This window comes from Tiliqua scincoides, chromosome 5 (genome assembly GCF_035046505.1).
Source record: "Tiliqua scincoides isolate rTilSci1 chromosome 5, rTilSci1.hap2, whole genome shotgun sequence".
Classification (NCBI taxonomy): domain Eukaryota; kingdom Metazoa; phylum Chordata; class Lepidosauria; order Squamata; family Scincidae; genus Tiliqua; species Tiliqua scincoides.
Window position 1 is genome coordinate 25,164,072 of NC_089825.1, and position 27,691 is coordinate 25,191,762.

Sequence of the window (27,691 nt, forward strand, 5' to 3'; positions counted from 1 at the left end):
GCCCTTCAGGGAGGAAGGTGGGCTATAAATCAAATAAATAAACAAATATACTGAACTATGCCAGCTCTAACTCTGCTATACTGCTAACCGACAGAGGACTAGAGCCTATTTCATCAGTGTTAACCTCAGCTCAGTTGACAGACATATATATTACACACATGAATAGAGAGAGAAAAAAGTGTTACCAAGGCCAAAAGCTATGAAATACAAGATGGACAGTAACAGACTGTAACTCAAATTCAGGGAAATATCACAGGCAATTTGCCAATTTGCCAACATCTGCTAAATTTCAACACAGTGTATGCATCTGTTGAAGTGAGCTCTAATCCATAAAAGTTTATGCCACAATAAATCTGTCAGAGCACAATCCTAACCAGGTCTACTCAGAAGTAAGTTCTATTTTGTTCACTGGGGCTTACTCTCAGGAACGTGTGGTTAGGATTGCAGCCTTTGTCTGTTAAGGTGCCACAAGACTTTCTTTTATGTTTGTGGATTTTAGTAAATTTTCTTTTGAAGTTAGCCAGATTAGTCAGTGTTGACCCGAGCAGTTTAATTAGTGGACATAGTTTCAAGTACTAACTGCTTGACTTAAAAAGAAAATAATGATAAATAACTGGGTCAACCAGATAACATCATAGACCAAGTTAAAGAATATATACATTGCATCAAAAGGGAACAAAAAGAATGAAGTGTAAAGGTTACTAGTTCCAGTGTTTCTAACAGATAAAGTGGCAGGTGAAGGGGAATGGGGCCCACTTTTGTTTTCCTTGTTAATAAATGATCCTGTAAAAGTAAACTCAAAACTTCTCTTATTGCCGACAGGCTGAAAATTAAATAAGCAGTACAGATTGCTTTAGGGCACCCCTATGCATGAAGAAAATTCTCCTCTATTTGCATATTTAGAACTTTCCAGTTTTGTTTAATAGCATGTAGAAATGCATTTTTTAGCCAGCTAAGTATAAGACAGATGTTTTAAAAAATAAGATGCTTAGATTCATCAGGAACTTCTGATGCTGAATGCTGAAAAGTACACGGTCAGCACGCCATGTCAGAAACAGTTCTGATCTAGTCCTTTGTGGTTTTTATCTTTGTGGAATTGAGTGTGAAATCACAATCCATCAATAGCTGCATGAATCTGGATTGTTTTACTAACTCCCGGCTGAAATTATTACAGAGGTATACCTTCCGTGTTCAGGCTACTAGAATAACACCAGCAGCCTTTAGGACAATCAATCAGAGAGCCAAACTACACTTTACACTCAGCTGCATCCACCTTGTCTCTGGCTTTTTCTTTTTCGACTGAAAGCAAGCTGCACAGTTTCGTGTCAGAATAGCTAAGGAGGGGCTGCTTAACCTTTCTCTTCCAAGCTGCCACCTTCATCCAGCCACTTTTCAAAAATGTCAGGAAAAAGAGGAGACGTCGCTTAGTATAACACCTGATCTGACCTTGGCAAACTTGTGCTAGCTTTCATGTTAGACTCAGCAGAGCACAGGTAGCTCAGGCATTTAATGTCAAATACAGTGGCTTTAGATTTAGAATTGCATGAGTGACATTCCACTGGTGCAATGCTGGGTCCAAGCCAAAATGAATGCCTGGCAAATGGTTTGAAATTCAGATCTGCGTTTCACAGAGTTCACTTAGGACTGCCCTTATACTAATGTGGGATGGCATATCTCCATTGTTGACACTTAGAAATCTATAAATGTGCATTTGGATAAATATGCACGCCAAGGGGCAGGATGACATGAAAATGGGTCACATAAATCAGAAGATACAACTTGAATACGAAAACAGCCACTTTGGTTAAAATAAATTATTCACTTTACTGCATATAAATTGCATTACGATTCGTATCTCATTTATTTGTCTTCATAGTCATACCACATAAGTTAGACTCAGAGAGGATGTGAGTTGGCACTGACAACTGAGCTAATGTTGAATTTGGAGCTATAAAGATCAGGTTTAGATTCCTGAGCAGTAACAAAGGTCATGGAGGAGTCTTGGACAAGCCACCATTGTTCAGTCTGACCTAACTCAATGAGCTATGGTGTGGCTACACTACTACTCTATGCCCAATCTGCCCAATTGAGCAAGCATATGAGGGGCCCTTGCACTAGGGCTCATGATGTCACCATGGCAAGTGGAGAATCACTGCTGGTCGGTCTTCCCTGCCCGCCCAGGCCCATTTGACCCAAAATTGCCTCCCTGGAAGCAGTTGGCAGTGATGTCATTACATCACCGCCAACTACTTTTGGGTTACACACATCATGGCAGGCACCATCGACCCTGGGTGTGCCTGTTGCTCGTCTCCAGGGGGTGCATGGGATGGGGGCCTCATGAAAAACTGTTGCATCAGGCTCTGTAGCTAAGACTGGCCCTGGCCTTGGAGTGTTACAGAAGGTTACAGAATACAGATTGTTAACATAATAAGGGCCAAATTCTTGTTAACATAATCAATAAGGGCCAAATTCTATCCAACTTCCCAGTGCTGATGCACTTGCAATGCAGCTCAAGGTAAAAGAACAAACATTCCCTTAGCTTGAGGAGGCTTCTGTGACTGCTTCCCCCAATGCAGAACATGCCCTATTGGTATGGCTGCACCCATGCTATAAAGTTGGATAGTCCTGGATCTTTAGTCTGCCTAGTTAACTTCCTATCTAATCAGAAATTTGATTCTGGGTCTCCTGTGTGCAAACACCAAAGTTTGCACATTATGTTGTACATATGTACAATCTGTTTATGGTGTACGACATCCATCCAACTTGGGATAAAGGCAGCCCTTGAAGAAAGGCCCATTCAGATGACCTTACATATTGGGCTGGAATGCATGGGAGAAGGTGGTCCCTCAGATAAGCTGGACCCAAAACCATGAAGGGCTTTAAGCGATTTCTACCCAACTCTGCATATATGCAACAGGGATAAAATGTGTACACTTGTGGGCTGGGCAGAAATGGGTTCAAGGTGAATGCCAGCACCTTGTATGAAAGGCAGAAAAGAAATGTAATAAAGAACTACATGATGTGCCAATGTGAACAGTGGGGAGAAAAGGTCATGCCATGATGCACCAAGTCCCTGCACAAAGGGAAAATAGTAGATAGTACCTCCTGCATGGCATGGGCTGTGGGGCTCTCTCCCATATGAGGCTGATCCTGTGCCTGCTGCAATGTCCCCCCAGCTTAGGAGAGTTTCTGAGCACAATCGTATCCACACTTTCCTGGGCGTAAGCCCCATTGAATCTAATGGGACTTACTTCTGAGTAAATGTGCATAGGATTGGGCTGTGGGTCCTCTATAGCTGCCTGTGGAGCCAGGATGCAATCCAACCCACACTTTCCTAAGAGTAAGCCCCACTGAACACAATAGGGCTTATTTCTGAGTAGACATGGCTAGGATTGTGCCCCCAGGCCAGATTGTGTCCACAGACCCACTGAACACAGTAGGTCTGACTTCTAAATAGACATGTCTAGGACTGTGCCCCCAGACCCACTGAACACTATAGACTCTAGAGCTTTCTTCTGAGTAGACATGCCTAGGACTGTGCCCCCCAACCCACTGAACAGTATAGGGCTTGCTTCAGAGTAGACATGCCTAGGACTGTGCCCCCAGACCCACTGAACACTATAGGGCTTGCTTCAGAGTAGACATGCCTAGGACTGTGCCCCCAGACCCACTGAACACTATAGGGCTTGCTTCAGAGTAGACATGCCTAGGACTGTACCCCCAGACCCACTGAACAGTATAGGGCCTGCTTCAGAGTAGACATGCCTAGGACTGTGCGCCCAGTCCAGCGGGGCTCCCCCTGGCTCCCAAGGGCTGTGGGGTGGGAACCGGCAGCGGTCATACACCAACCCACCCATCGCCTCTCCTTGGGCGAGAGCGGCCGCCTGCCTGCGTCCCCTCCCGCCTGCTGCACGCACACAGGCGCCGCCGCTTCCCCCGCCTCCCGCGGCTGTGCAAAGGCGAGAGGGAGCCGCTGGCCGCCTGGCCTGCAGCGGCGGAGCGCCAGGGGCCGGCCGGCCGGAGGCGCAGGAGGGACCAGGCGAGCGCCTCCTCCCTGCTCCCCTGCAGGCGGGCGCGCAGGAGGAGGCTGCGCGGAGGGACCGCAAGCCCGAGGTGAGCTGCTGCGCTGCGCAGCGCGCGGGAGGGCGGCAGACGGCGCGGGGGCGCCTTGCAGAGGGAGAAGGAGGAGCGAGCCTGCCTGTTTTCCCCACGGGTGAGAACCAGCCAGGCAGGCAGGCAGGCAGGCAGGAGAGCCGGGGAGGGGAGTCAGCGGCGGCCAGGTGCTGGGAGTACAGTGGGCTGGCACAGAAGCTGAGCTGGGCTTCTGGCCAGGATCAGGAGCCCCCCTGCAAACTGGCATCTGGGATGCCCTCCCCTCCCCCTCTCAGAAGAAGAAGACCTTGGAGCCTCCTGGCTGCCTGCCTTTCATCCTCTTCCAGGCTGTTCAAGGGCAAAGCTGCAGAACAGGACTGGAAATGCTCGCTCCAGGCACCCCTGATCACAGCAGGGTTGGTCCAGCATGAGAGGTCTGGTTGCAATGGGTTACAGCAGCCGCTTTCAACCACTGTGCCGTGGCACACTGGTGTGCCGTGAGTGGTCCACAGGTGTGCCACAGGAATTTGGGAGAAGGTCATTTCTTAGTCCGGCCAGTGGGGGATGTGAGCCCCCCACTGGCAGCATGGTGTGCCATGTCAATTGTCAAAAACCTGACAGTGTGCCTTGACAATTTTAGGGTCTTGTCAGTGTGCCGTGAGATGAAAAAGGTTGAAAATCTCTGGGTTATGGCACAGAAGGGCTTCATTTGCTGGTGGTGGTGGTGGTGGTGGTTCATTCTCTCCCTCTCCACACACCCCCCAATGGCCCCAATGGTCACAAACGTGCCAAAAGGCACATCCACGGCACTCAGAGTGCACTGGTGCCACTTGGCACAATTGGCACTGAGTCCAGTGCTAGAAGGACACCACCTGCAGCAGAGTAAGTGCTCTGGGCGGTGGTGAGGGCCTTGAGGGTGGTGGGAAGGAATTGCAGGGTGAGGGCAGGGCAGGGCAGGGAAGGAACCAGGGTTTGAGGGGAGTGGGAGTGGTGGTGGCCTGGTCCTCCATATCCTGTCCCTTGTGTCAGGCCACAAAGATCAACCCAGAGGCTCTCAAATCTGCACCAGCAAAATAGCTGGCACAGACTTGAGAAGCCCCATTCAGACCTCTTGCAACCCTTGTGCTGCTGCTGGATGCAGCGGTAGCCATTTTGGTGCCGCTGCACACAGTGTTGGCACTGGGGATAGGATTGGGCTGTAAGTCACAGGGGTCACATAATGCATTTGTCATGTTCACGAGGGTGAAAAGTCTATCATCGTATAAGTGGACCTTCGTTAAGCAGATGGTTGATAAGCCACACATGCCTGTATACAGAAGACAGAAAGTGAATCAGATGTTGCCTGGGAGAGGACTTGTCACCATCAGCCAGTTAGCATATCAGGTGTCATAGCAGTCTTTGGATCCAGTTCAGACACAAGCAGCACCAATGTGTCATCTGGTCAGTGTTGCAAAGATCGTTTGGACTGAGCACCTTTTGTGGGGAAGGGGTGCCAGCCAGCCTGAGTTCAAGTTGTTCCTGTCACTATATGATGCCATTTTCTTGTTTCCATATTTCACTATATCTCGCTGGGGCATTCATCTTTCGACATGACAGTCGACAGTGGCTGCCAGACAGAAATTTACCAAGTGGCAACTTATCACAGTTTGCGTGTAACCACTTGGCAAGCTGGTTGTCTGACAATCCAAACCAAACTGAGATTATCAGAGGGAGCCACCATTGGTGGAGGGGAGGGGGATGGCAGTGAGGAATAGGGCCTTGTGGGTGGTGGCACTTCCACTGTGAAAATCCCTTCCCTTGGAACTAAGAACAGCTCCTTTCTTGGTGACCTTTCAGCAGAAACTTAAAACATTTTTCTTTAGGATGGCATTCGATGACTGACATTCACTGACATTTTAAATTCGTTTCTGTTCGTGATGGTTGTCTGTTATGCTTCTTTGGACTTCACTGGCTTTATTGTTTTTACTCTACTGTTTTTATTACTTTTATTATTAACTGTTATTGTTTTAAAATGTTGTAAGCCACTTTGGGTGCTCCTACCAGGAGACAAGAGGGGGAGGGAGGGATGAATGGATAACTTTCCAGTGTTGATGCAGCTGTGTCAACAGAGTGGGCACCTGTGGTAGAGGGGCAGTCACAGAGGCCTCCTCAAGGTAAGGGAAGGCATTGCAGCTGCATCAGTACTGAAAAGCTGGTTTAAAAATTAGTGCTCCAGGAACCCTGCGCCACCTTAAATCTGATTTTTCAAAACAGAATAGCAAGTAAGCAATAAACCATGTTAAAACATTCTTTATACATAACCTAGAACAGCATTTCTCAATGTTTGTCTTCTGCCATACCACTTTCCGTGGTCCGCTTATTGGAAGTACCACTGGAAGTGACTGGTGATGGTGTCATTGCCAATTACTTCCATATTAGGAGGCCAGACGCAATGCAACAAACACCAGTAAGAGGCTCAGGGTGAATGGTAGAGTTTTTGGGGTGCACAAAAAGCGCATGCTGGCGCACTGCTTGCTGAGCCTCCTGCCGCTGTTGGTTGTGTTGCATTGTTGGTCTCGCTGCTAGGTGGTGGGAGTCTGGGGGTCCCGCACATATCACCGGACACCACCTCAGTTACCACCAGTGGTACGAGCATGACTGGTTGAGAAGCACTGACCTAGAGCAAGTGGAAGACATATCCTTCTTTCTCAATTTCATCTGATAATTGTTAGTACCTGTGTATGTAGTGACTGAGGCTGCAATACTGTACACATGTGCCTGGGAATAAGCCCCATTGAACACAGTGGGTCGTGTGTAGGATTATGCTGTGAGAGACTAAGAGAATCCTATCCAATTTTCCAGTGTCGATTCTGCTATGCCAATGGGGCATGCACTGCATCTTGTGGTGGGGCAGCAGTCACAGAGGTCTCCTTAAAGTATGGGAACATTTGTTCCCTTACCATGGGGCTGCACTGTGGCTGCACCAGTGCTGGAAAATTGGATAGGATTGGGCCCTAAGGCTGCAATTCTAACCACACTTTCCTGAGAGTAAGCCCCATTGAACAAAATAGAACTTTCTTCTGAGTAGACCTGGTTAGGATTGTGCCCTGAGAGCCTAATCCTATCCAACTTTCTAGCACTGACACAGTTGTGTCAATAAGGAATGTGTTGCATCCTGTGGGGCAGCAGTCACAAATTAAGGGAATGTTTGTTCCCTCACCTCGGCGCTGTATTGCAAATGCACTGCTGCTGGAAAGTTAGATAAGGTTGGACCCAGAGCTGTGAATTGGGACTTCCTGTGTTTAAAACTTGCCTCTGCCATGAACTCACTAGGTTTATTTGGGCAAAGTACTCCCCCTGAGTCCCAGCTGCAATCTGGGGATAATGTTTACTTACCATAGAGGGAGGTTGTAAGGACAGCAAGACAATCCATGTGAAGTACCTTCCACACTCAGAAAGCACTAAACAAACGCTATTATTATTAGTGCATGCAAGCATTTAGTTAGTGAAATATGTTTCAGTGCATTTAGTCAGTGAAGTACTTAGTCAGTGAAATAGCTCATACATTGAATATATTGTAGTCATGGGCTTAGGACTACAAATGTAATCCTGAATAGTGTAAAAGCAGTGTCTGTTTCTTTGTTTTTAATGTACTAAGATCCCAACACTATAGTTTACTGTTATTTATGGTATTTTATCTAGTGAAATTATTCAGCACTAGAAGAGCAAAGCAGGTTTGTTTAGACTGCAAACCTTTCCACACTGACCTACAAGCAAGCCCATTGCCCTTAAGGGATGTACTTCTGAATAAACATGCGTGGGATCAGGCTGCATGTGTCTCAATCTCCAGATTCTTCAGACACCCCGAGTTTCATCCAACGGACAAGTGTACAAGGCAAAGTTCAGGAGCAGAGTTCAAGGCAGAGTGCCTGCCTTTGTTGTATGCTATTGCTGGATGCCATGACCTGGCGGGAACATTTTAGTCAAGAGCATTAGTTAAGGATACGTGTCAGTCTCTGCCCACCAGGGCTGCGTTTCGGTCTGCAGCCATCATTAGAGCTGACAGCAGGGTTCCTGAGGTCCACAAACTCGACATTGCATCTGTTGCAATGGTTGTAGTTCTTAATCTTTTATGGCAGAATTTTCTGTTCTCAAGGAAGAAAGTTTTGAACAAAGTGTTGTTTGTTTAAATCTCTCCAAAAATAATCATGCATACCTGAAAGCAGCCAGGTCTGTCATTAGCACCAATTTAATTTATTGGAGTACTGCATTCAATAGCAAATTTGTTACAGTCTCCTTTATTCCAATATTTCTGAAACGTTTTTAATGGAGACCCCTTTCTAAACTCAATCCACCTTCTTGAAAAAACCTTCTTGAAAAAACCTCCACCTTCTTCCTCCACTGAAAAAACTCCACAGTCAGGGAATTAGAGGACAGGTCCTCTCATGGACTGAGAATTGGTTGGAGGCCAGGAAGCAGAGAGTGGGTGTCAATGGGCAATTTTCACAATGGAGAGAGGTGAAAAGCGGTGTGCCCCAAGGATCTGTCCTGGGACCGGTGCTTTTCAACCTCTTCATAAATGACCTGGAGACAAGTTTGAGCAGTGAGGTGCGCAACCTCCTTATTTTAGAAATGGGTTATGTCAGAATGCCAGATGCAAGGGAGGGCACCAGGATGAGGTCTCTTGTTATCTGGTGTGCTCCCTGGGGCATTTGGTGGGCCGCTGTGAGATACAGGAAGCTGGACTAGATGGGCCTATGGCCTGATCCAGTGGGGCTGTTCTTATGTTCTTATGGCAGGGAAATAGCCCTGGAGTCCTGGAAGAGGTTCCCCTTGCAAAGGAACAGTAACACTCCTTGAGCCCCTGAGCCAGCAAAGAGGCTGAAGAGGGGAAGCCGAAAATCTCTGTAGCCAGAACAAGTGCAGCAAGGTGGAGGTCTTGCTCTCATGTGCTCACTCACTCACTCACTCACTCACTCACTCACTCACTCACTCACTCACTCACGGCAAGTGTGGTAGCAATAGAGGGGATTGCTTTAAAAAAACCCAGGGAGTATTTGCCAAATTCCCCCTCCCCATTGAGATGGTGCAGACAATCACCAACACAAGCAAGCCTTCCCACCAATCAAAGCAGGAGATATAGCCTACAATCTTCTCCACACTTTCCTGGGAGTAAGCCCCATTGACTACAATGGGGCTTACTTCTGAGTAGAAATGCATAGGGCTGGACTTTTAAAAGATCAGCATCCCATGTGAAAGAAGCCAGGCAGCTGGCAACGGGGAGGGCCGAGTATGAAGGGGGAGGACAGGAGATTGCTTTAAAAAACCCAGGGAGTGTTTGCCAAATTCCCCCCCCCCATTGAGATGGTGCAGGCAATCACCAACACAAACAACCTCCCCCATGACTACAATGGGGCTTACTTCTGAGTAGAAACAAATAGGGTCGGACTCTTAAAAGATCAGCATCCCATGTGAAAGAAGCCGGGCAGCTGGCAACAGGGAAAGCTGAGTATGGAGCGGAGGGGAGGGGATTGATAACAGCTGCCTTAGTTTCCTTCCAGCCCCAAGTGTCAGGCTGCAGTGTATTTGCGTAACTCTATGGAATTTAGCACAACGCATTTTTTGTTAATCACGCCGAGTCACAGAACGGAACTAACGTGGATAAATAGGCTCCACCTGTATAGGCAAACACTGCAGAAAATTAATATCATTATATTTAGGCTCACACTAGAATGGAAAGTGCCCTGTGTGTACCAAAACTTACTTCTGCAGCAGCTGTCGACCTGCAGCTGCGTCCCTGAGCTCCTATACACTCCTTCATGGTAAAAGGATCCACAAGTCAAAGAGATACTATAGCATATCAGTTTCTCCCAGATGTGACACCAGGAATATATGCATTCCCTGGCCCGGTGCATATAGCTTGCAGTAGTAGCTACCGCTTCATGCTTGTAGTAGTCCCCCTAGCATCCCACGCAGGAAGTGAGTCTGGGTGAGATCGGAAAATGTACAATCTCAGGAAATTTCTGGGGCCCCTCCTTTGGATCCTGGGCCCCCTCTTTGATTCTGGGCCAGGGTACAAATCACCCCCTTTATCCTCCTGTTAACTGTTAACTGCTCATTTGTCTTGGAAAATACGATGTAGTATACATCGGAATACATCAATAAAAAATTAATGCCACATTAAATGTCAAGACTCAGCAGAACCTTACCTGAGGTTTTAATTACTTGTTAGAAGGCCAAGAATATTTGGCTATAATCAAGAGAAAATATTTAGACTCAAGACAAGATGGAAATCTCCAAGCAAATGCCAAGCTGAATTTAGGACTATGACAAGGAAAAGTTGCTACTTGCCTCTCAAAAAAACATGGGGTTTTTATTGTAATTTTGCCATCAAAATAACTTTGCCTTTCGGTAAGTTCTTGTGTTTTAGTAGGTCTGAGCAACTGATTCACTTCTAAATGGGACTTGCAGATCCAGAAAGGATTGGCAAACAACAATTCTGGCTAAAGCAAACTGATGAAATGAGACCTCTGTCTGGAATTGTGACTCATTCAAGTAAATGACGAGAAAATGTGTACTACTGCACCCTATTTTTGCTATTTAAAACTCAGAAAGTACATTGTGAAATATACCAGCTTTCTGGTAACTGACAGGTTATTTTATAGAAAATTGGTTACTTTGAGTAAGTCCAAGAAAACAAACCATGAAGATTCAACTTTATTGCCTGTTGTTCAAAGAGCAACTAAGCACGTTACTTGGATTTTCTCCTACTGGGTTCCATGGTATCTATACTCTTATTTAAACACAGTTTAAGCAGTCCAACAATAAGAAACAAGTCCCAATTTTTCAGACATTACTTGGTAAATGTAGATCTTTGTTTATGTCATAATCTTGAAACAAATGGGATACAAAATGAATCAATTCTACTAGACATTTTTTACAAAGAATTACACTATTTCCTTTTCAGTGTTATAGTACCAATATAGTACCAACGCTAACTCTGCCCTGCCTGTAATGCTACTGCAACATCATGGTAGACCAGAGTTTCCCAAACTGTGGGTTGTGACCCATTGGTGGGTCGCCACCCCATGTGCGGTGGGTCCAACGCAATGCTCCCTGTAATGCTGCAGTAACTTATTGGGAGGCCTTAGAGGCCACTTCTGGGTTGCAGTGGGTCCACGATCCACTCTATTGGCCTCTGCAGCAGATGCCCCATGTAAGCGACCAGAAGCAGCTTGCAGTTTGCAAACACAACTTCTGGTTTGAGCTGATGTAGTTTCTAGTCACTTCCTAGGACATTCTGAGGTCGTGGGCCCAGCGTAACTTGGAAGCGGCCTTCAGAGTCTCCCAATAAGGCACTGTAATGCTACAGGGAGCATCGCAACCCACTGCAGAGGACGAGGTGAACCACAGTGCTGAACGGTTTGGGAACCTCTGCAGTAGACACTTTCGTAATATTTGTGTTAAGCTAACAGTAGAGGAAACCTTTCCAAAATACAGCTGTGCTTAGTTCAGCCACAGTGGGAAAACAACACAGCCATTAGATACAGCGAGTCATGTTCCAGTAATGCAGTTGTTCATTATTCTTTGCTTCTGGAGGTGTGTGTATGTGAAATCTTCTGGCAGTGAGTGTATGCGAAATGCCAACATCACCAAAAATAAAGTTCTTCTAGTTCCAGAGTTGCTCCAGTGTCAAAGAGTTCCCCAGTGCTCATTTTTCTACTCACAAGGCTTCAAAAACAAAACCCCCTGCTATTCTTTAATTATCCCTACCTGGCTTCAAGTTGAATACCTCACTTCCATCACTGCTTAAACACAGCATCTGAAGGTTTATGTAGTTTATACGACTGTATAATTTTTCGTCTCATGGCACACCAACAAGGTACTAAAATTGTCAAGGCACACCATCAGTTTTTGGACAATTGACAAGGCATACCTTTCTGTTGGTGAGGGGCTCATATCCCCAATGATCCTATTAATAAATGACCCTCCACCAAACTCCCGCGGCACACCTGGGGACCATTTGCGGCACACCAGAGTGCTACGGCACAGTGGTTGAAAATGGCTAGTATATTCACTGCCACTGCTCCCAAGATCACTTGCAAACAAGGAAACAGACATGATAGTTAGAAGCAAGTGGAGCAAATAACAATATTTAATATGAACAAGGACTCATCAGGTTCAGGAGAGGAGCCTAGTTCAGGTTCCAGTTCAACCCTGCAATGAGGATACTCCAAATATGTGGATAGTATATTTTTGTTATCTAGATAAAATGCCAAACTATCCTATTGTATGCCTGCTTCACACAAACAAGCTGTACAGGAGTTGTTTGAAATAGCTGTTGTACTTGTGATTTAGATCTCTAGTCAGATCAGGTTCTCATTCACATGTGCATCCCCTATGTGCAGACTGTTATACATTTGTAATTTGTTTTCACCTTCTAAGAAGCATCTGGAGGTTGGGACCAGTGGACACAACTCTGCTTCCCCTTTATACGTACACTGTGTGGACAGAACATGAGAACAGGGCTACCGGGTGAAAGAACCTTCACATATTCATCCAAACTGAAGTTGGGATGGGCTCTGGGGGGAGAACCAGGGTCCAAGAACATAAGAACAGCCCCACTGGATCAGGCCATAGGCCCATCTAGTCCAGCTTCCTGTATCTCACAGCGGCCCACCAAATGCCCCAGGGTGCACACCAGGTAACAAGAGACCTCATCCTGGTGCCCTCCCTTGCATCTGGCATTCTGACATTACCCATTTCTAAAATCAGGAGGTTGCGCATACACATCATGGCTTGTACCCCATAATGGATTTTTCCTCCAGAAACTTGTCCAATCCCCTTTTAAAGGCGTCTAGGCTAGACGCCAGCACCACATCCTGTGGCAAGGAGTTCCACAGACTGACCAAACGCTGAGTAAAGAAATATTTTCTTTTGTCTGTTCTAACCCGCCCAACACTCAATTTTAGTGGATGTTCCCTGGTTCTGGTATTATGTGAGAGTGTAAAGAGCATCTCCCTATCCACTCTGTCCATCCCCTGCATAATTTTGTATGTCTCAATCATGTCCCCCCTCAGGCGCCTCTTTTCTAGGCTGAAGAGGCCCAAACGCCGTAGCCTTTCCTCATAAGGAGGGTGCCCCAGCCCCGTAATCATCTTAGTCGCTCTCTTTTGCACCTTTTCCATTTCCACTATGTCTTTTTTGAGATGCGGCGACCAGAACTGGACACAATACTCCAGGTGTGGCCTTACCATAGATTTGTACAATGGCATTATAATACTAGCCGTTTTGTTCTCAATATCCTTTCTAATGATCCCAAGCATAGAACTGGCCTTCTTCACTGCCGCCGCACATTGGGTCGACACTTTCATCGACTTGTCCACCACCACCCCAAGATCTCTCTCCTGATCTGTCACAGACAGCTCAGAACCCATCAGCCTATATGTGAAGTTTTGATTTTTTGTCCCAATGTGCATGACTTTACACTTACTGACATTGAAGCGCATCTGCCATTTTGCTGCCCATTCTGCCAGTTTGGAGAGATCCTTCTGGAGCTCCTCACAATCACTTCTGGTCTTCACCACTCGGAAACGTTTGGTGTCGTCTGCAAACTTAGCCACCTCACTGCTCAAACTTGTCTCCAGGTCATTTATGAAGAGGTTGAAAAGCACCGGTCCCAGGACAGATCCTTGGGGCACACCGCTTTTCACCTCTCTCCATTGTGAAAATTGCCCATTGACACCCACTCTCTGCTTCCTGGCCTCCAACCAGTTCTCAATCCACGAGAGGACCTGTCCTCTAATTCCCTGACTGTGGAATTTTTTCAGTAGCCTTTGGTGAGGGACCGTGTCGAACACCTTCTGAAAGTCCAGATATATAATGTCTACGGGTTCTCCCACATTCACATGCCTGTTGACCTTTTCAAAGAATTCTATAAGGTTCGTGAGGCAAGACTTACCCTTACAGAAGCCATGCTGACTCTCCCTCAGCAAGGCCTGTTCATCTATGTGTTTTGAGATCTTATCTTTGATGAGGCATTCCACCATCTTACCTGGTATGGATGTTAGGCTGACCGGCCTATAGTTTCCCGGGTCCCCCCTCTTTCCCTTTTTAAAGATAGGCGTGACATTTGCTATCCTCCAATCCTCTGGCACAGTGGCTGTTTTGAGGGACAAGTTGCATACCTTAGTCAAGAGATCTGCAACTTCATTCTTCAATTCCTTAATAACTCTTGGGTGGATGCCATCAGGGCCCGGTGACTTATTGATCTTTAATTTATCAATGAGGTCTGAAACATCTTCTCTTTTAACCTCTATCTGACTTAACTCCTTGGTCAGGAGGGGCCGTTCGGGCAGAGCCTTTTTGCAGTGTTTTGGGCTGCCTGGAAATGGAGCTAGATGCCAACGCAGGGCAAAGGAGGCAAAGATGTGTGTGACTTTCGGTTCCCCCACCCCATTCTCGTTGAGACAGATCCGCAGATAAAAAATCCATGGATAAATAGGCTGCACCTGTATTTAAAAGATTTTAGAGAAATTTAGGAGTGGTGTTTGGTTTTCTGTATTGCTGTATCCAGCTGCCAGCACTGCATAGGCCAGTATACCTAGGCTCTGCATTGGGAAGCCCGGTTGACCTGAACTTCAAAGACTTTTCTGACTGTTGCCACTCTCTTCCACCCTGTTTTGCCCCCCTCCACCTTTGGGAAGGGCCCAAAAGAAACTTTGTACCTCCTGATAAAATTCCTTTCCAAGGCCCTGTCATTTAAATCCATGAACTAGTTGGAGTGTATGTGGCAGTGTTAGTCTATTAACCAAATTAATCAGTTTTAAACATACTGGTCAGCTGAAAAGTGCCTTCAGTTAAATAGGCAGCAGACTTTTAATTCTGTTGTTCTTTTCAGCGCAAGTATGTATAAAATTGCAGCTGGTAAATGCCGTTAGGGCTTCAATCCTATAAACCATATAGGGCAATGGGGTTTTTTTGTGAGGATTCCATGACTCCCCAGGTGGTTTCCACGGCTCCCCAGGAAGCCAAGGCTCACAGTTTGGGAACCACTGTTCTAGGTTAAAGTCTCCTGTGACACATGTGCACATTGTCTGAAAACAAAGTATGTTTTTTTCTTTAGAAGTATTACCTGTTCTCATATGCAGAAGTATGTAGATTTAATTAATCAGTTGACTAAAATTCATAGTTAAACAAGTATGATTCTTTCATTGGTGTGCACAGAACACTGAACATAAATACAATCAGAATTTGTTAGTAGTTAGTACAGTTAATAGTACTAACTTTCAGTTTACTATGTTATTTATACTTTGTGTAGTGCAGCATTTCACAAACGTGTTCTGGATTACACCAGGTCCGAGATCCACTCCATTGGCCTCCGCAGGTCCCAGAATATGACCAGAAATTACGTCCAGTTTGTGTCTGCGACTTCTGGTCACTTCCAGAAGACATTCTGGGGCCCTCAGAGTGGGTTGTGGGCCCAGCACAACCCAGAAGTGGCCTACTGGAGCTAGCAGAAAGGCTTTGTGGGCAAAGCATTGAGCATTGGGTTGTGACCCACCATGGAAGATGTGGTGGGTCACAGCACTCAAAAGTTTGGGATAAATGTTAACAATTTGTGTTTTCTCTTTTTTTTTTCTTTTAGGAAACGTCCCTGGAACCCCAGCCAGTTGGACTATGGAATCAATTTCTGTAATGGGAAGTCCTAAAACCTTAAATGAAACTTTTTTGCCAAATGGCATGAACAGTTTCAAGGATACTGCTAAAATAACAATAGGTATCATTGGAAGTGGGGACTTTGCCAAATCCTTGACCATTCGGCTTATCAGATGTGGGTACCATGTGGTCATAGGAAGTAGAAACCCTAAGTTTGCTGCGGAGTTCTTTCCACATGTGGTCGATGTCACTCATCATGAAGACGCTGTAGCAAAAGCAAATCTAATTTTTGTTGCCATACATAGAGAACACTACGCTGCTTTGTGGGACCTCAAGCATCTGCTTGCTGGTAAAATCCTTATAGACGTCAGCAATAACATGAGAGTCAACCAGTATCCAGAATCCAATGCAGAGTATTTGGCATCCCTTTTCCCAGATTCCATTATTGTCAAAGGATTCAATGTCATCTCAGCCTGGGCCCTACAATTAGGGCCAAAAGATGCCAGCAGACAGGTATGTTATGCATTTGAACATTTTAAAAAAATAGGAGTGAAAATAATGACTAGTAGTTTGATTGTGTCTCACTGATCCCAGCATTCATAACCAATCTGGAATAGCTACAGTATGAAATTATTATTTGAACTAGATAGGCTGGACCCAGTGTCTCCAGTGCTGTTGTGATGACAGAGCCCATCCCTTTCACCCAGAATTGGGAGCAGACTTTGCTGTCTTTGCCAGGCAACAAGCAGTCCTCAGTGCTGCTGAGTTGGAATTGAAGAAAAGCACCACATGAGGGTGCCAAAGTAGCTCCACAACTGTAGCAGTAGAAATCTTGTGCTGGCTATGGATTGTAGCACATGATTCTCCCCTTATATTTAGAGGCAAGCAAGCCAGACTTTTGGGCTCTGCCTCACTTGCCTTATAGCACAAAGCACTTTAGCCATTGCAAGACAATCAACAGTCTGGGATAGAATCAGGTTGCCTGCTTTTCAAAACCAAATGAGATGGTTTTCTGTAACATCTTGATGATGTGATCCCACAAATATTGGGAAGAAAGACTCATTCTGAAATAGTATCAATTCAACAATCAAGAAACACTTCCGTCATTCACTCAATGACAGCTCAGGTTTGCATGGCTATCCCTACAGACTCCTTCAATGCTCTATCTGAGGTTTCCTAAGTAATCAAGTAATCAATCCCCAGCCTTGTGGTTACAGAAGTATCAGTTATTTCACTAGAGGCTTCAGTAGGATCAGAAAAATGATCTTATATTTTTGTTATTACAACTATGATTGATTGATTGATTGATTGATTGATTATTAATGAAAAAGAATTACACTTTATAAAATCTGCAGTCAGGCAATACCTTATTTACAGCCGACAAAAAATTACACAGTAAAAAGCAGTGAGCTTTCAAATCTTTTAGAATTCTTCAGCTAAAGGAAAGAGGGCAAAGGGGGCTATGTCCTATCAGAGGACTATAAAATCTAAAGATAGCATTTAAGAGCCTTTCTGCAGACTTGGATGAGCTTCTAAACGCCATGAAATAATTTCAGTATGCTCACAGGGCTTCTTAGACCTGCCATTCTCAATTGGGGGGGGGGGCATATGGCTCCCTGGGGAGCCCTGGCACATTTGAAGGAGGCCAGACTGGTGTTCAGTAATAAATTATTTTATGTTTATCTGTTTGTGTTGTATCCTTGTTTGACATGGGCCCCCTGGAACCTAAGAAGAGCTCCTAAGGCCAAAAAAGATTGTTGAGAATGGCTGATTTAGACAAAGGAAGTCAATTATGGCTGGCATCCCTCCCCCCCCCCCCCATTCTGAAAATATAGAATCTAAAAGTAAACTCAGTCCAGTCTCCACCACTAGCTTGATAGACTCTCAGCATCTTGGCTTTCTTAATCTGAATGCTGGTAATGGGTATGGTGTTCTGGTCATTCAGCCCATGGAATTGTTGGTTTCATCTTTAGATTGCTCCATATAATTAATCGGATTTTCTTCAGGTCTACATATGCAGCAACAGCATTCCAGCTCGTCACCAAGTTATTGAACTTGCCCGCCAGCTCAACTTTATTCCCCTTGATTTGGGTGCTTTATCATCTGCAAGAGAAATTGAAAATGTACCTCTGCGACTGTTCACACTGTGGAAAGGACCGGTGATAGTGGCTGTTAGCCTGGCCACTTTCTTCTTCATCTATTCGTTCATCCGAGATGCAGTCCATCCTTACGTGAAGAACCAGCAAAGTGATTTCTACAAGATCCCTATTGAGATTGTGAATAAGACTTTGCCAGTGGTTGCTATCACTTTACTGTCTTTGGTGTATTTATCAGGGCTCCTGGCAGCTGCTTATCAACTTTATTATGGCACAAAATACAAGCGATTTCCACCCTGGTTAGAGGGCTGGCTGCAGTGCAGAAAACAGCTTGGACTGCTTAGTTTTTTCTTCACAACAGTCCATGTGGTTTACAGCCTCTGTTTGCCCATGAGGAGGTCTGAACGGTACTTATTCCTCAATATGGCTTATCAGCAGGTAAGAGACCATTACCTTTTTATGTAACATTTCAACTGATGAAAGCCAAGAAACTCAGAGTGCCCTGATATTACATATGTGAGTTGTAGAAGTATATATAACATTGCATTACTTTGTACTTAAAGAAACATTGCAACAAAACCTTTTGCGACATTCCAGCTTATGCTGGGATCGCATAACCAATGATCACGTGTGGTCACATGGTTGTCAGAGGCACACACCCCAGCCCTCCAAAAGCAAGGGGAGCTCTGCTCCCCTCCCCTCCGGAGGGTTGTCTGAGCCTCCTAGAGGCAGCACATTTCTGTGCACTGCCTCTGTAAGGCTCAGACTGAGGGAAATTGAGAGTCACACAAGAGACACAATCTCCCTCAGTTTGAGCTCCACAGAGGCAGTGCTCTGGAAAGTTCAGACGACCCTCCAGAGGGGAGGGGAGCAGAACATCCCCTTCCCTGTGGAGGGACTGGATTGCGTCAAGCACTGCTTGACGACAGAGATTGCAGTCCTGATCCCTGTCGTTAAGTGGTGCATGACTGTAATATACTGTATATATGTCTAACGAAGTCTATGCTTGTTCAGTAACATTGAATTATCTGCTATAAATAAACAACTTTTTGATAAGCAACTTTTTTGACAAAGTGCATGCTAAATCATCACACAAAATTCTAGTTATCGTTTTGTTAATTCCAGCTATACTAGCGATCACTTTGCAGTTTCAGAATATTGCAGTTCCAGAATATTAACTGGATTTTTGGTACATTTTATTTTAGCAGAAAAGCTTACCTATATCACCCACTGTCTAACACCCCAATCCTAATCCCCCATTTACAGCAGCTGATGAAGTGATCTGCTGCTGTAAATCCATTTACAATTGTACAAAAGGCACATTGCTGACAGGTGCTGTGAAGCCACTGGCATGAATGGCTGGAGGGCATGCTTGCCACTGCAGGGCCCCATCTGTGCCAGCCTAGGTAATTCAGCAGAAGGGGTAGGATGTGGGCAGGGAGGGGGAGGTTTGGGCAGGGTAGGGGAAATGCATGGGGCAAGGAGTGGACTGGAAGGAGTGGGTCTTGGCAGCAAAAATACAGGCTGGATCCTATCCCTTATTTTCCAGCCTGTTCTGACCCCTTTCTCTCCTCAGACATACACCAGTTACATAGCTGAGATGGGTCCGACAAGAACCATAGGCAACCAGAAGGCCTATTGTGGGATAAATCTTTTACTTACCTCTCGTTGGCCTTCTGGAACACCCACCACCACCACCATAGCATGAAGCATGTGCTCCATTTGTGCAGCTGCATACTATAGCATGCCAGGGGATAGGACTGGGCCCTAACAGCCATGCAAACACCTGATACTTTCAAAATGCCTGAAATCCCTTAATTTCTTATGGAAGCGAATCAGTCATTTGTTCTTCTGATCACTATTTTTCTGGGGAACGATAGTCTTCATTAGTTGTTACATGGAGTTCTCTTTCAACTTCTGTTCTTTTGTGAATAGCCTTCGTCTGCATTGTCTTTGTTATCTTTACTGTTACGTGTTGTTGCAAAAACTCCATAAAAACGTGTTTAAGAATTTAAGTAAAAATGTTTTTAAAATGTTAAAAAAAAATAAATTAAAATTTCCATGTTCTCCTTCAGGTCCACGCAAACATTGAAAATTCATGGAATGAGGAAGAAGTGTGGCGCATTGAAATGTATGTCTCTTTTGGAATAATGAGCCTTGGGCTGCTCTCTCTGCTGGCTGTTACGTCTATTCCTTCAGTAAACAGATCATTAAATTGGAGGGAATTCAGTTTTATTCAGGTATGTATTATAGCATATAAACTAAAGCAACGCAAGACATTTTATTTGGCTGTCTAACAAACAGCCCAATCCTTTGGGTTCTGGCCACATTTCTCTGCTGGCCATTGCTGCAAAAGTGTCGGGCAGCACTTTCTGGTAGTGCACTCAATCACGTGCTCCGGACACCAGCAGGAATGCCCGAGTTTTCCTGCCCACGTCGCCAGAGCTCTAGCCATTCACAAGAGCAAGTAAGCCATTGCAGGAAGCAGGAGGGGCAGGGGAGTGTGAAACTGGGTGGACAGAGGGCGACGCAGGGGCAGGGAGGCTGCAGGGATGGATCCGGCAGCAATGGCGCATGCAGAATCCTACCCTCCATTTTTGCCATAGACTATATTTTACCATATATTGACTACAAAATTCAGTCTAATTGTAAATACGATGGGTAGATAAAATGTTTAAATTCTGTGTTAATGACATTATAACCCCGTATTGCTCAAACTTTTAAACCAGGCTGTTAGTTTGTAGTGAATAAGGATTTCAGAGTTTTAATTTATATTTGTTTCCCTTTTTCTCCCCCTAAGTCTACGCTTGGATATGTCGCTCTGCTCATAAGTACTTTCCACGTATTAATTTATGGGTGGAAAAGAGCTTTTGAAGAAGAATACTACAGATTTTACACACCTCCAAACTTTGTTCTTGCACTTGTCTTGCCATGCATAGTAATTTTGGGTAAGATAGTTTTGCTTATGCCATGTGTAAGCAAGAAGCTCAGACGGATAAGAAGAGGATGGGAAAAAAGGCAATGGATGGAAGATGGAAGTGGAACTGGTTCACATCCCTCACCAGAAAGAGTTACAGTCATGTGATTGTAAAGTGGTACTGTTACCCACATGCTTTCAAGTTCATGAGTTCGTATAGGCTTTGCTAGAGACTGAAAAGTTGATTGAGGCCCCAATCCTATTTGGTCCTTGTGCTGCTGGAACTAGCATTACAGCAGCGCAAGGTTCTTTATGGTGGCATGAAAGCCAGGCTGCTGTGGTACGCTTCTGAGCCACTGTCACAAATGAGCAACAGCACGACACACCCAGCAGCAGCTCTGGAGACCTCAGATGGTTCTGGTAAGTCGGTAGTGGGAGCAGGCCGTGGGCAGGGAGGAGTAACAAAGCATGTTGGGAACAGAGGGAGCATGTCAGGGTCAGATGGGGTGGATCCAGCAATAGTAACTTGCACCTGTATCCTATCTTCAAAACCCCTCCCATGAATGCCCCCTGGTTCTCCTCGGACTTATGCAAGCAAAATGGCTGGTGTAGGTCCAAGGAAACCAATAGGCAATTGGATAGCCTACTGGATGGTAAGTAAAAAATATTTTTGCTTACCTCTTACAGGCTGTCCAATTACCCCCTCCCCAAGCACACAGCTCACGCTCCATTGGTGCAACTACATTCTATAACATGGCAGGGATAGGATTGGCCAGCTGGTGACAAATGGTGACACAGTATTCAGAAATGAACAACTTTGGTGAACATAAATGTAACATTCTTAAGTGTGTGGAAGGGTTTTTTTGAACAAGTTTTTTGAACATGTTAGCTACATTCTGAAGCATTTGTTTTCACGTGAAGAAAGTGTGCTCAAACCACTTCTTCCACATTTGGCTGTAATCCTAAACACATGTACCAAGGTGTAATCTCAGTTGAACTCAGTAGCATTTACTTCTGATGTGACTTGCTTAGGATTGTAGCCTTAGAATGCTACAGCTGTCTCCGCCCTTAGTGTCCATATTGAGAAGTATTTAAAAGTGTTGTTTTTAAATTGCAAGGTGGTCAGACCATATAAAACTAGTGATTGTAACTGTGCTCAATTACACAATTTTAAATTCCACTGGTTTCTGTAGTTTTATGAGTATGTAGGTTAGCACAGGCCTGGAAGCAGCGGCTGCTATGTAGCATACCCGAGGGCCAAATTAGACATGGTAGACTTGTTTGTTTAAACCCAGATCTTGCCCTCTCACGTCCAGTTTTTGGTACAAGTGTGCAGTAATGAAACCTTCCCTGCTCAAACTCTCTATTACCTACTGAACATTTTTTCTCCTGAACTCGCATTTTGGTTACATTTTGCTGTGAGCTGTGAATTTGTGCAAAGCGAGGTCAATTGGGAAAATGCACTTGTGGGAAAAGCCATTGGTAGGTAAGCCATGGGACAGGAAATTTCAGCTAACATCCCTAAATCCTTGCCACCTTAGGGTCCTTGAATCCATTGGAACTTAGACATTGCTGATTTTTTGGTGGACTATATCCAGCATGCATTAAATACTCTTCTGCACAGATTTATCACAAAATCTTACTTAAAATTTTAATCCTCTTTTCTAGTCAGCAATATTTTCAGTAGGACCAAACAGACCTCCTAAGTTTCGCTCCAAACCTATAGGAGAGTCCTCTTATTAAAGCCAATGTTTTCAATTGTTTAGATAATTGAGACTAATAGATTTTCACAGTTTCAGTAAACAGATGCATAGTTAGGGGCATTGTACATGTGGAACAGCTGTTCCTTGTGCATAAAACACTGAATGCCTCTAAAGTGCAGATAGGGAAAAAAAGGCGGAACCTTCCATGCACTTAGGTTATTATTGGATACAGTTTTGTTTGGATAAACCCATAAAAATATGCAGCTGTGTGTATGGATCTGTTGAAGCATAAGGTACATTAGACTAGGATTCTGTGACCCTCGGGATCCTTGTATGGGATAGGGTTGTTGCCATCCATATCTTGATGCACGTGTGTGTGCTCTTGACAGTTGCTACCGAAAGTGGTTTTCCCCAGTAACTCACTGCTTTGTTGCATGCAGCTATGCCCAGATAGAGACCATTTGAACATTGAGCCTAGAGAAATGATAATCATAGCAGAATTGAAAAATCGCTGTTCCACTGGGTTCCACTGGCTGCTCATAATTTTTTCTCTAACTGGCTTAGTATCTACCCTCAATGGGCCTTATATAGCACATATGATATTTTGCTTCTATATATTTGTCAAAACAAAATCAGCTTCTGTGATGAATGTGCTGAAATGAAATGGAAGTATTTTTGTACTTTGAACACTTAGTTATGAATAATAGATATCTGTCTTGTCTGAAATCTCATTCTGAAGCTAAAGTTGCAGGTTTCAAAACACTTTCATTCTAAGAATTCTGATTACTAGTCTGTTCTTTGCTCAGTTGCACACTACTTCCCTAGCGCATTGTTTGATATCACTCTCATTTCAGCTGTGCTGGAATCATAGGGGAAAATATAGGAATGAAATTCAGAAGCCCAACCCCCTGATTTCTCCCTGTTCTATCTAAATCAGGGCTCTCCAGACACTGGCCCGTGGTCCAGATCCAGCGCCCTGCCTAAATCCTCCTCCACGTGAATGACGTTTACCATTCTGCAGAACACCCTCTGTGCGGCCCCAGTCTTCATGCTGACAAGCCGCTTCTAAGTTCTGATGCCCCAGTAGGCTTTGCGCGTGAATTTCCGGCCAGATGCGGCTGGCTGGCACAAAGACTGGGGGAGCATGGAGAGAGTTTGCAGAGACTTCCTAGCGGAACAGTAAGCGCAGTCTGCACCAGGAGAGCCTTGGCCAGCATGTAGCAGTCTCCACTTCAGAGAATCCTGATCTAAATCCTGCCCCCTTCCATTGCCCTCCCAGTGCGGTAGCTGGAGGCCTTCTCAAAAGGCAGGGGAGCTGGGCCTCCTCCTGACCTGCATTTAAAGTCAGCGTAAATAATCAAATAAATTTAAGAACAAATATAAAGACATCCTTTAGATGTTGTTGTTTTTCTGTGCAGTTCCAAAATTTGAATGTGAAGTATCCCTTTGTGTTCTTGTGACATATCATTTGTATAAATATTTTATTTAGAAGGAGTCCAAGCAGTTTAGATAAACAAAACACACATACTGAACTGTTTTTAAGAGCTATAAGAATACCAGGGGACTTAACCTTGCATATTGCTGTCCCCCCAGGGCCCACAGGCGTGGCACCTGGGGCTTTTGCCCCCCTCCCCCTTGACCCTCCTTAGGACTCCCACTGGTGGTAGGCAGTCACTGAGGCCTTCTCAAGGTAAGGGAACATTTGTTCCCTTACCTCAGGGCTGCATTGCAACGGCCTCAGTGCTGGAAAGTTGAATGGGATTAGGCTTTTAGACATATTAAATTATGCATGGGATGGATAGAGTGCATAGAGGGAAGTTCTTTTCCCTCTTGTACAGCACCAGTATCCGAGGACATTCACTAAAATTTACTGATGGGATGTTAGAACTGACAAAAGAAAATACTTCTTTACTCAGCAAGAATTAATCTGTGCAATACCTTGCCACAGGATATGGTGATGACACCTAGCCTGGACGTCTTTAAAAGGGGGTTAGACTGATTTATAGAGGAAATACCTATCACAGGTTACAAGCCATGATGACTATGTGCAACCTCTGGGTTTTAGAGGTCACCTATCGCTGAATGCCAGATGCAAGGCGATGGCAACAAAACACAGGTTTCTTGTTGTCCTGTGTGCTCCCAGAAGCATTTAGTGGATCACTGTGAAATACAGGAAGTTAGTCTCGATGGGCCTTTGGCCTGATCCAGCAAGTCTCTTCTTATGTCTTATGTGTTGTGTTCAATTCATCACACTAATTAGAAAAACAAGGGTGCAATCCCATACTCACTCTTTTGTGAGTAAGCAATTGAATATAATGGGACTTGTGGTATAAGACCTGCATTATTTGAAAGGGTTTTCATTATCAAAGGCAATTATATTCCACCTGCAGTGTTGAAACCAACAAGTCTTCATTGCAACAATTGTTTTTGTACAATTGGTGCTAATTCCTATAAATCTCTATGTTATCACCCGTCAAAGTGGAACATAAGAACAGCCCCACTGGATCAGGCCATAGACCCATCTAGTCCAGCTTCCTGTATCTCACAGTGGTCCACCAAATGCCCCAGGGAGCACATCATATAACAAGAGACCTCATCCTGGTGCCCTCCCTTGCACTAGCATTCTGACATAGCCCATTTCTAAAATCAGGAGGTTGCACATACACATCATGGCTTGTAACCCATAATGGATTTTTCCTCCAGAAACTTGTCCAATCCCTTTAAAAGCATCCAGGCCAGATGCCGTCACCACACCCTGCAGCAAGGAGTTCCACAGACCAACCACACACTGAGTAAAGAAATATTTTCTTTTGTCTGTCCTAACCATTCCAACACTCAATTTTAGTGAATGTCCCCGGTTCTGGTGTTATGTGAGAGGGTAAAGAGTATCTCTCTATCTACTTTATCCTTCCCATGCATAATTTTGTATGTCTCAATCATGTCCCCCCTCAGGCGTCTCTTTTCTAGGCTGAAGAGGCCCAAAAGCCGTAGCCTTTCCTCATAAGGAAGGTGCCCCAGCCCAGTAATCATCTTAGTCATTCTCTTTTGCACCTTTTCTATTTCCACTATGTCCTTTTTGAGATGTGGTGACCAGAAGTGGACACAATACTCCAGGAGTGGCCTTACCATCGATTTGTACAATGGCATTATAATATTAGCCGTTTTGTTCTCAATACCTTTTCTAATGATCCCAAGCATAGGCCTTCTTCACTGCCGCCGCACATTGGGTCAACACTTTCATCAACCTGTCCACCACCACCCCAAGATCTCTCTCCTGATCTGTCACAGACAGCTCAAAACCCATTAGCCCCTATGTGAAGTTTTGATTTTTTGCCCCAATGTGCATGACTTTACACTTACTGACATTGAAGCGCATCTGCCATTTTGCTGCCCATTCTGCCAGTTTGGAGAGATCCTTTTGCAGCTCCTCACTATCATGTCTGGTCTTCACCACTCGGAAAACTTTGGTGTCGTCTGAAAACTTAGCCACCTCACTGCTCACCCCTGTCTCCAGGTCACTCCCCTGTCTCCACTGCTCACCCCTGTCTCCAGAGGTTGAAAAGCACTGGTCCCAGGACAGATCCTTGGGGCACACTGCTTTTCACCTCTGACCATTGTGAAAATTGCCCATTGACACCCACTCTCTGTTTCCTGGTCTTCAACCAGGAGAGGACCTGCCCTCTAATTCCCTGTGGAGTTTTTTCAATAGCCTTTGGTGAGGGACCATGTCGAACACCTTCTGAAAGTCCAGATATATAATGTCCACGGGTTCTCCTGCATCCACATGCCTGTTGACCTTTTCAGAGTATTCTAAAAGGTTTGTGAGGCAAGACTTACCCTTACAGAAGCCATGCTGATTCTCCCTCAGCAAGACCTATTCGTCTATGTGTTTTGAGATTCTATCTTTGATGAGGCATTCCACCATCTTACCCAGTATAGATGTTAGGCTGACCGGCCTCTAGTTTCCCGGGTCCCCCCTCTTTCCCTTTTTAAAGATTGGTATGACATTTGCTATCCTCCAATACTCTGGCACTATGGCCGTTTTGAGGGACAAATTGCATATTTTAGTCAAGAGATCCGCAACTTCATTCTTTAATTCCTTAATAACTCTTGGGTGGATGCCATCAGGGCCCGGTGACTTATTGATCTTTAATTTATCAATGAGGTCTGAAACATCTTCTCTTTCAACCTCTATCTGACTTAATTCCTTGGTCAGGAGGGGCTGTTCGGGCAGTGGTATTTGCCTAAGGTCTTCTGCCGTGAAGACAGATGCAAAGAACTCATTTAATTTCTCTGCCATCTCTAAGCGCCATCTCGTCTTTTATTTTCCCTTTCCCTCCCTAACCATCCAGAGGGCCAACCAATTCTCTGGCGGGTTTCCTGCTTCTAACATATTTGAAGAAGCTTTTATTATTCCCCTTAATGTTGCTGGCCATGCATTCCTCATAGTCTCGCTTGGCCTCCCATATCACCTTCTTACATTTCTTTTGCCACAGTTTATGTTCCTTTTTATTCTCTTCATTAGGGCAAGACTTCCATTTACAGAAGGAAGCTTCCTTGCCCTTTAAGGCCTCTCTAACTTAGCTGGTTAGCCATGCGGGCAGTCTCCTAGACTTAGTGCATGTCGAAACAGATCGCAGCATGATCACTGTTCCCCAACAGCTCCGTAACATTGACATCTCTAACCAGGTACTGAGTACCGCACAATATTAAATCCAGAGTCACCTGTCCTCTGGTGGGCTCCATGACTAACTGCTCTAAGGCACAGTCATTTAACATGTCAAGGAATCTGGTCTCCTTTTCGTGACCAGAACACAAATTGACCCAGTCTATATGAGGATAATTGGTCCCCCATGATTCCAACCCTGTCCCTCCTTGTCACCTCCCTGATCTGTTTTCTCATTTCAAGGTCCCCTTCTGGTATGGAGGACGATAGTACGCCCCCAGTACTACATCGCTCCTGAGGCCTGGTAATTTAACCCACAGATATTCTTTGGTGGAGTCGGACCCACCTTCCATCTCTACTTTGCTGGACTCTATCCCTTCCTTAATGTAAACAGCCACCCCACCTCCAACACGCCCCTCCCTATCCCTCCTGTAGAGTTTATAGCCAGGGATTGTGGTATCCCACTGATTTTCCACATTCCACTAGGTTTCTGTTATGCCCACTATGTCAATATTTTCTCTAGTCACCAGACTTTCCAGTTCTCCCATCTTTGCTCGGAGACTTCAGGCATTTGCATAAA

At 45.0% G+C, this 27,691-nt stretch overlaps 1 protein-coding gene across 1 annotated transcript; it reads left to right on the forward strand.

The window, feature by feature from the left end:
* Positions 1 to 15,750: 15,750 nt before the first annotated feature.
* Positions 15,751 to 20,910, forward strand: STEAP2 (STEAP2 metalloreductase). Its single transcript, XM_066628513.1, has 4 exons — positions 15,751 to 16,242; positions 17,736 to 18,263; positions 19,901 to 20,065; positions 20,626 to 20,910. Exons 1-4 carry the CDS (start codon positions 15,751 to 15,753, stop codon positions 20,908 to 20,910), a joined length of 1,470 nt encoding a protein of 489 aa, XP_066484610.1.
* The last annotated feature ends 6,781 nt before the right edge of the window (positions 20,911 to 27,691 follow it).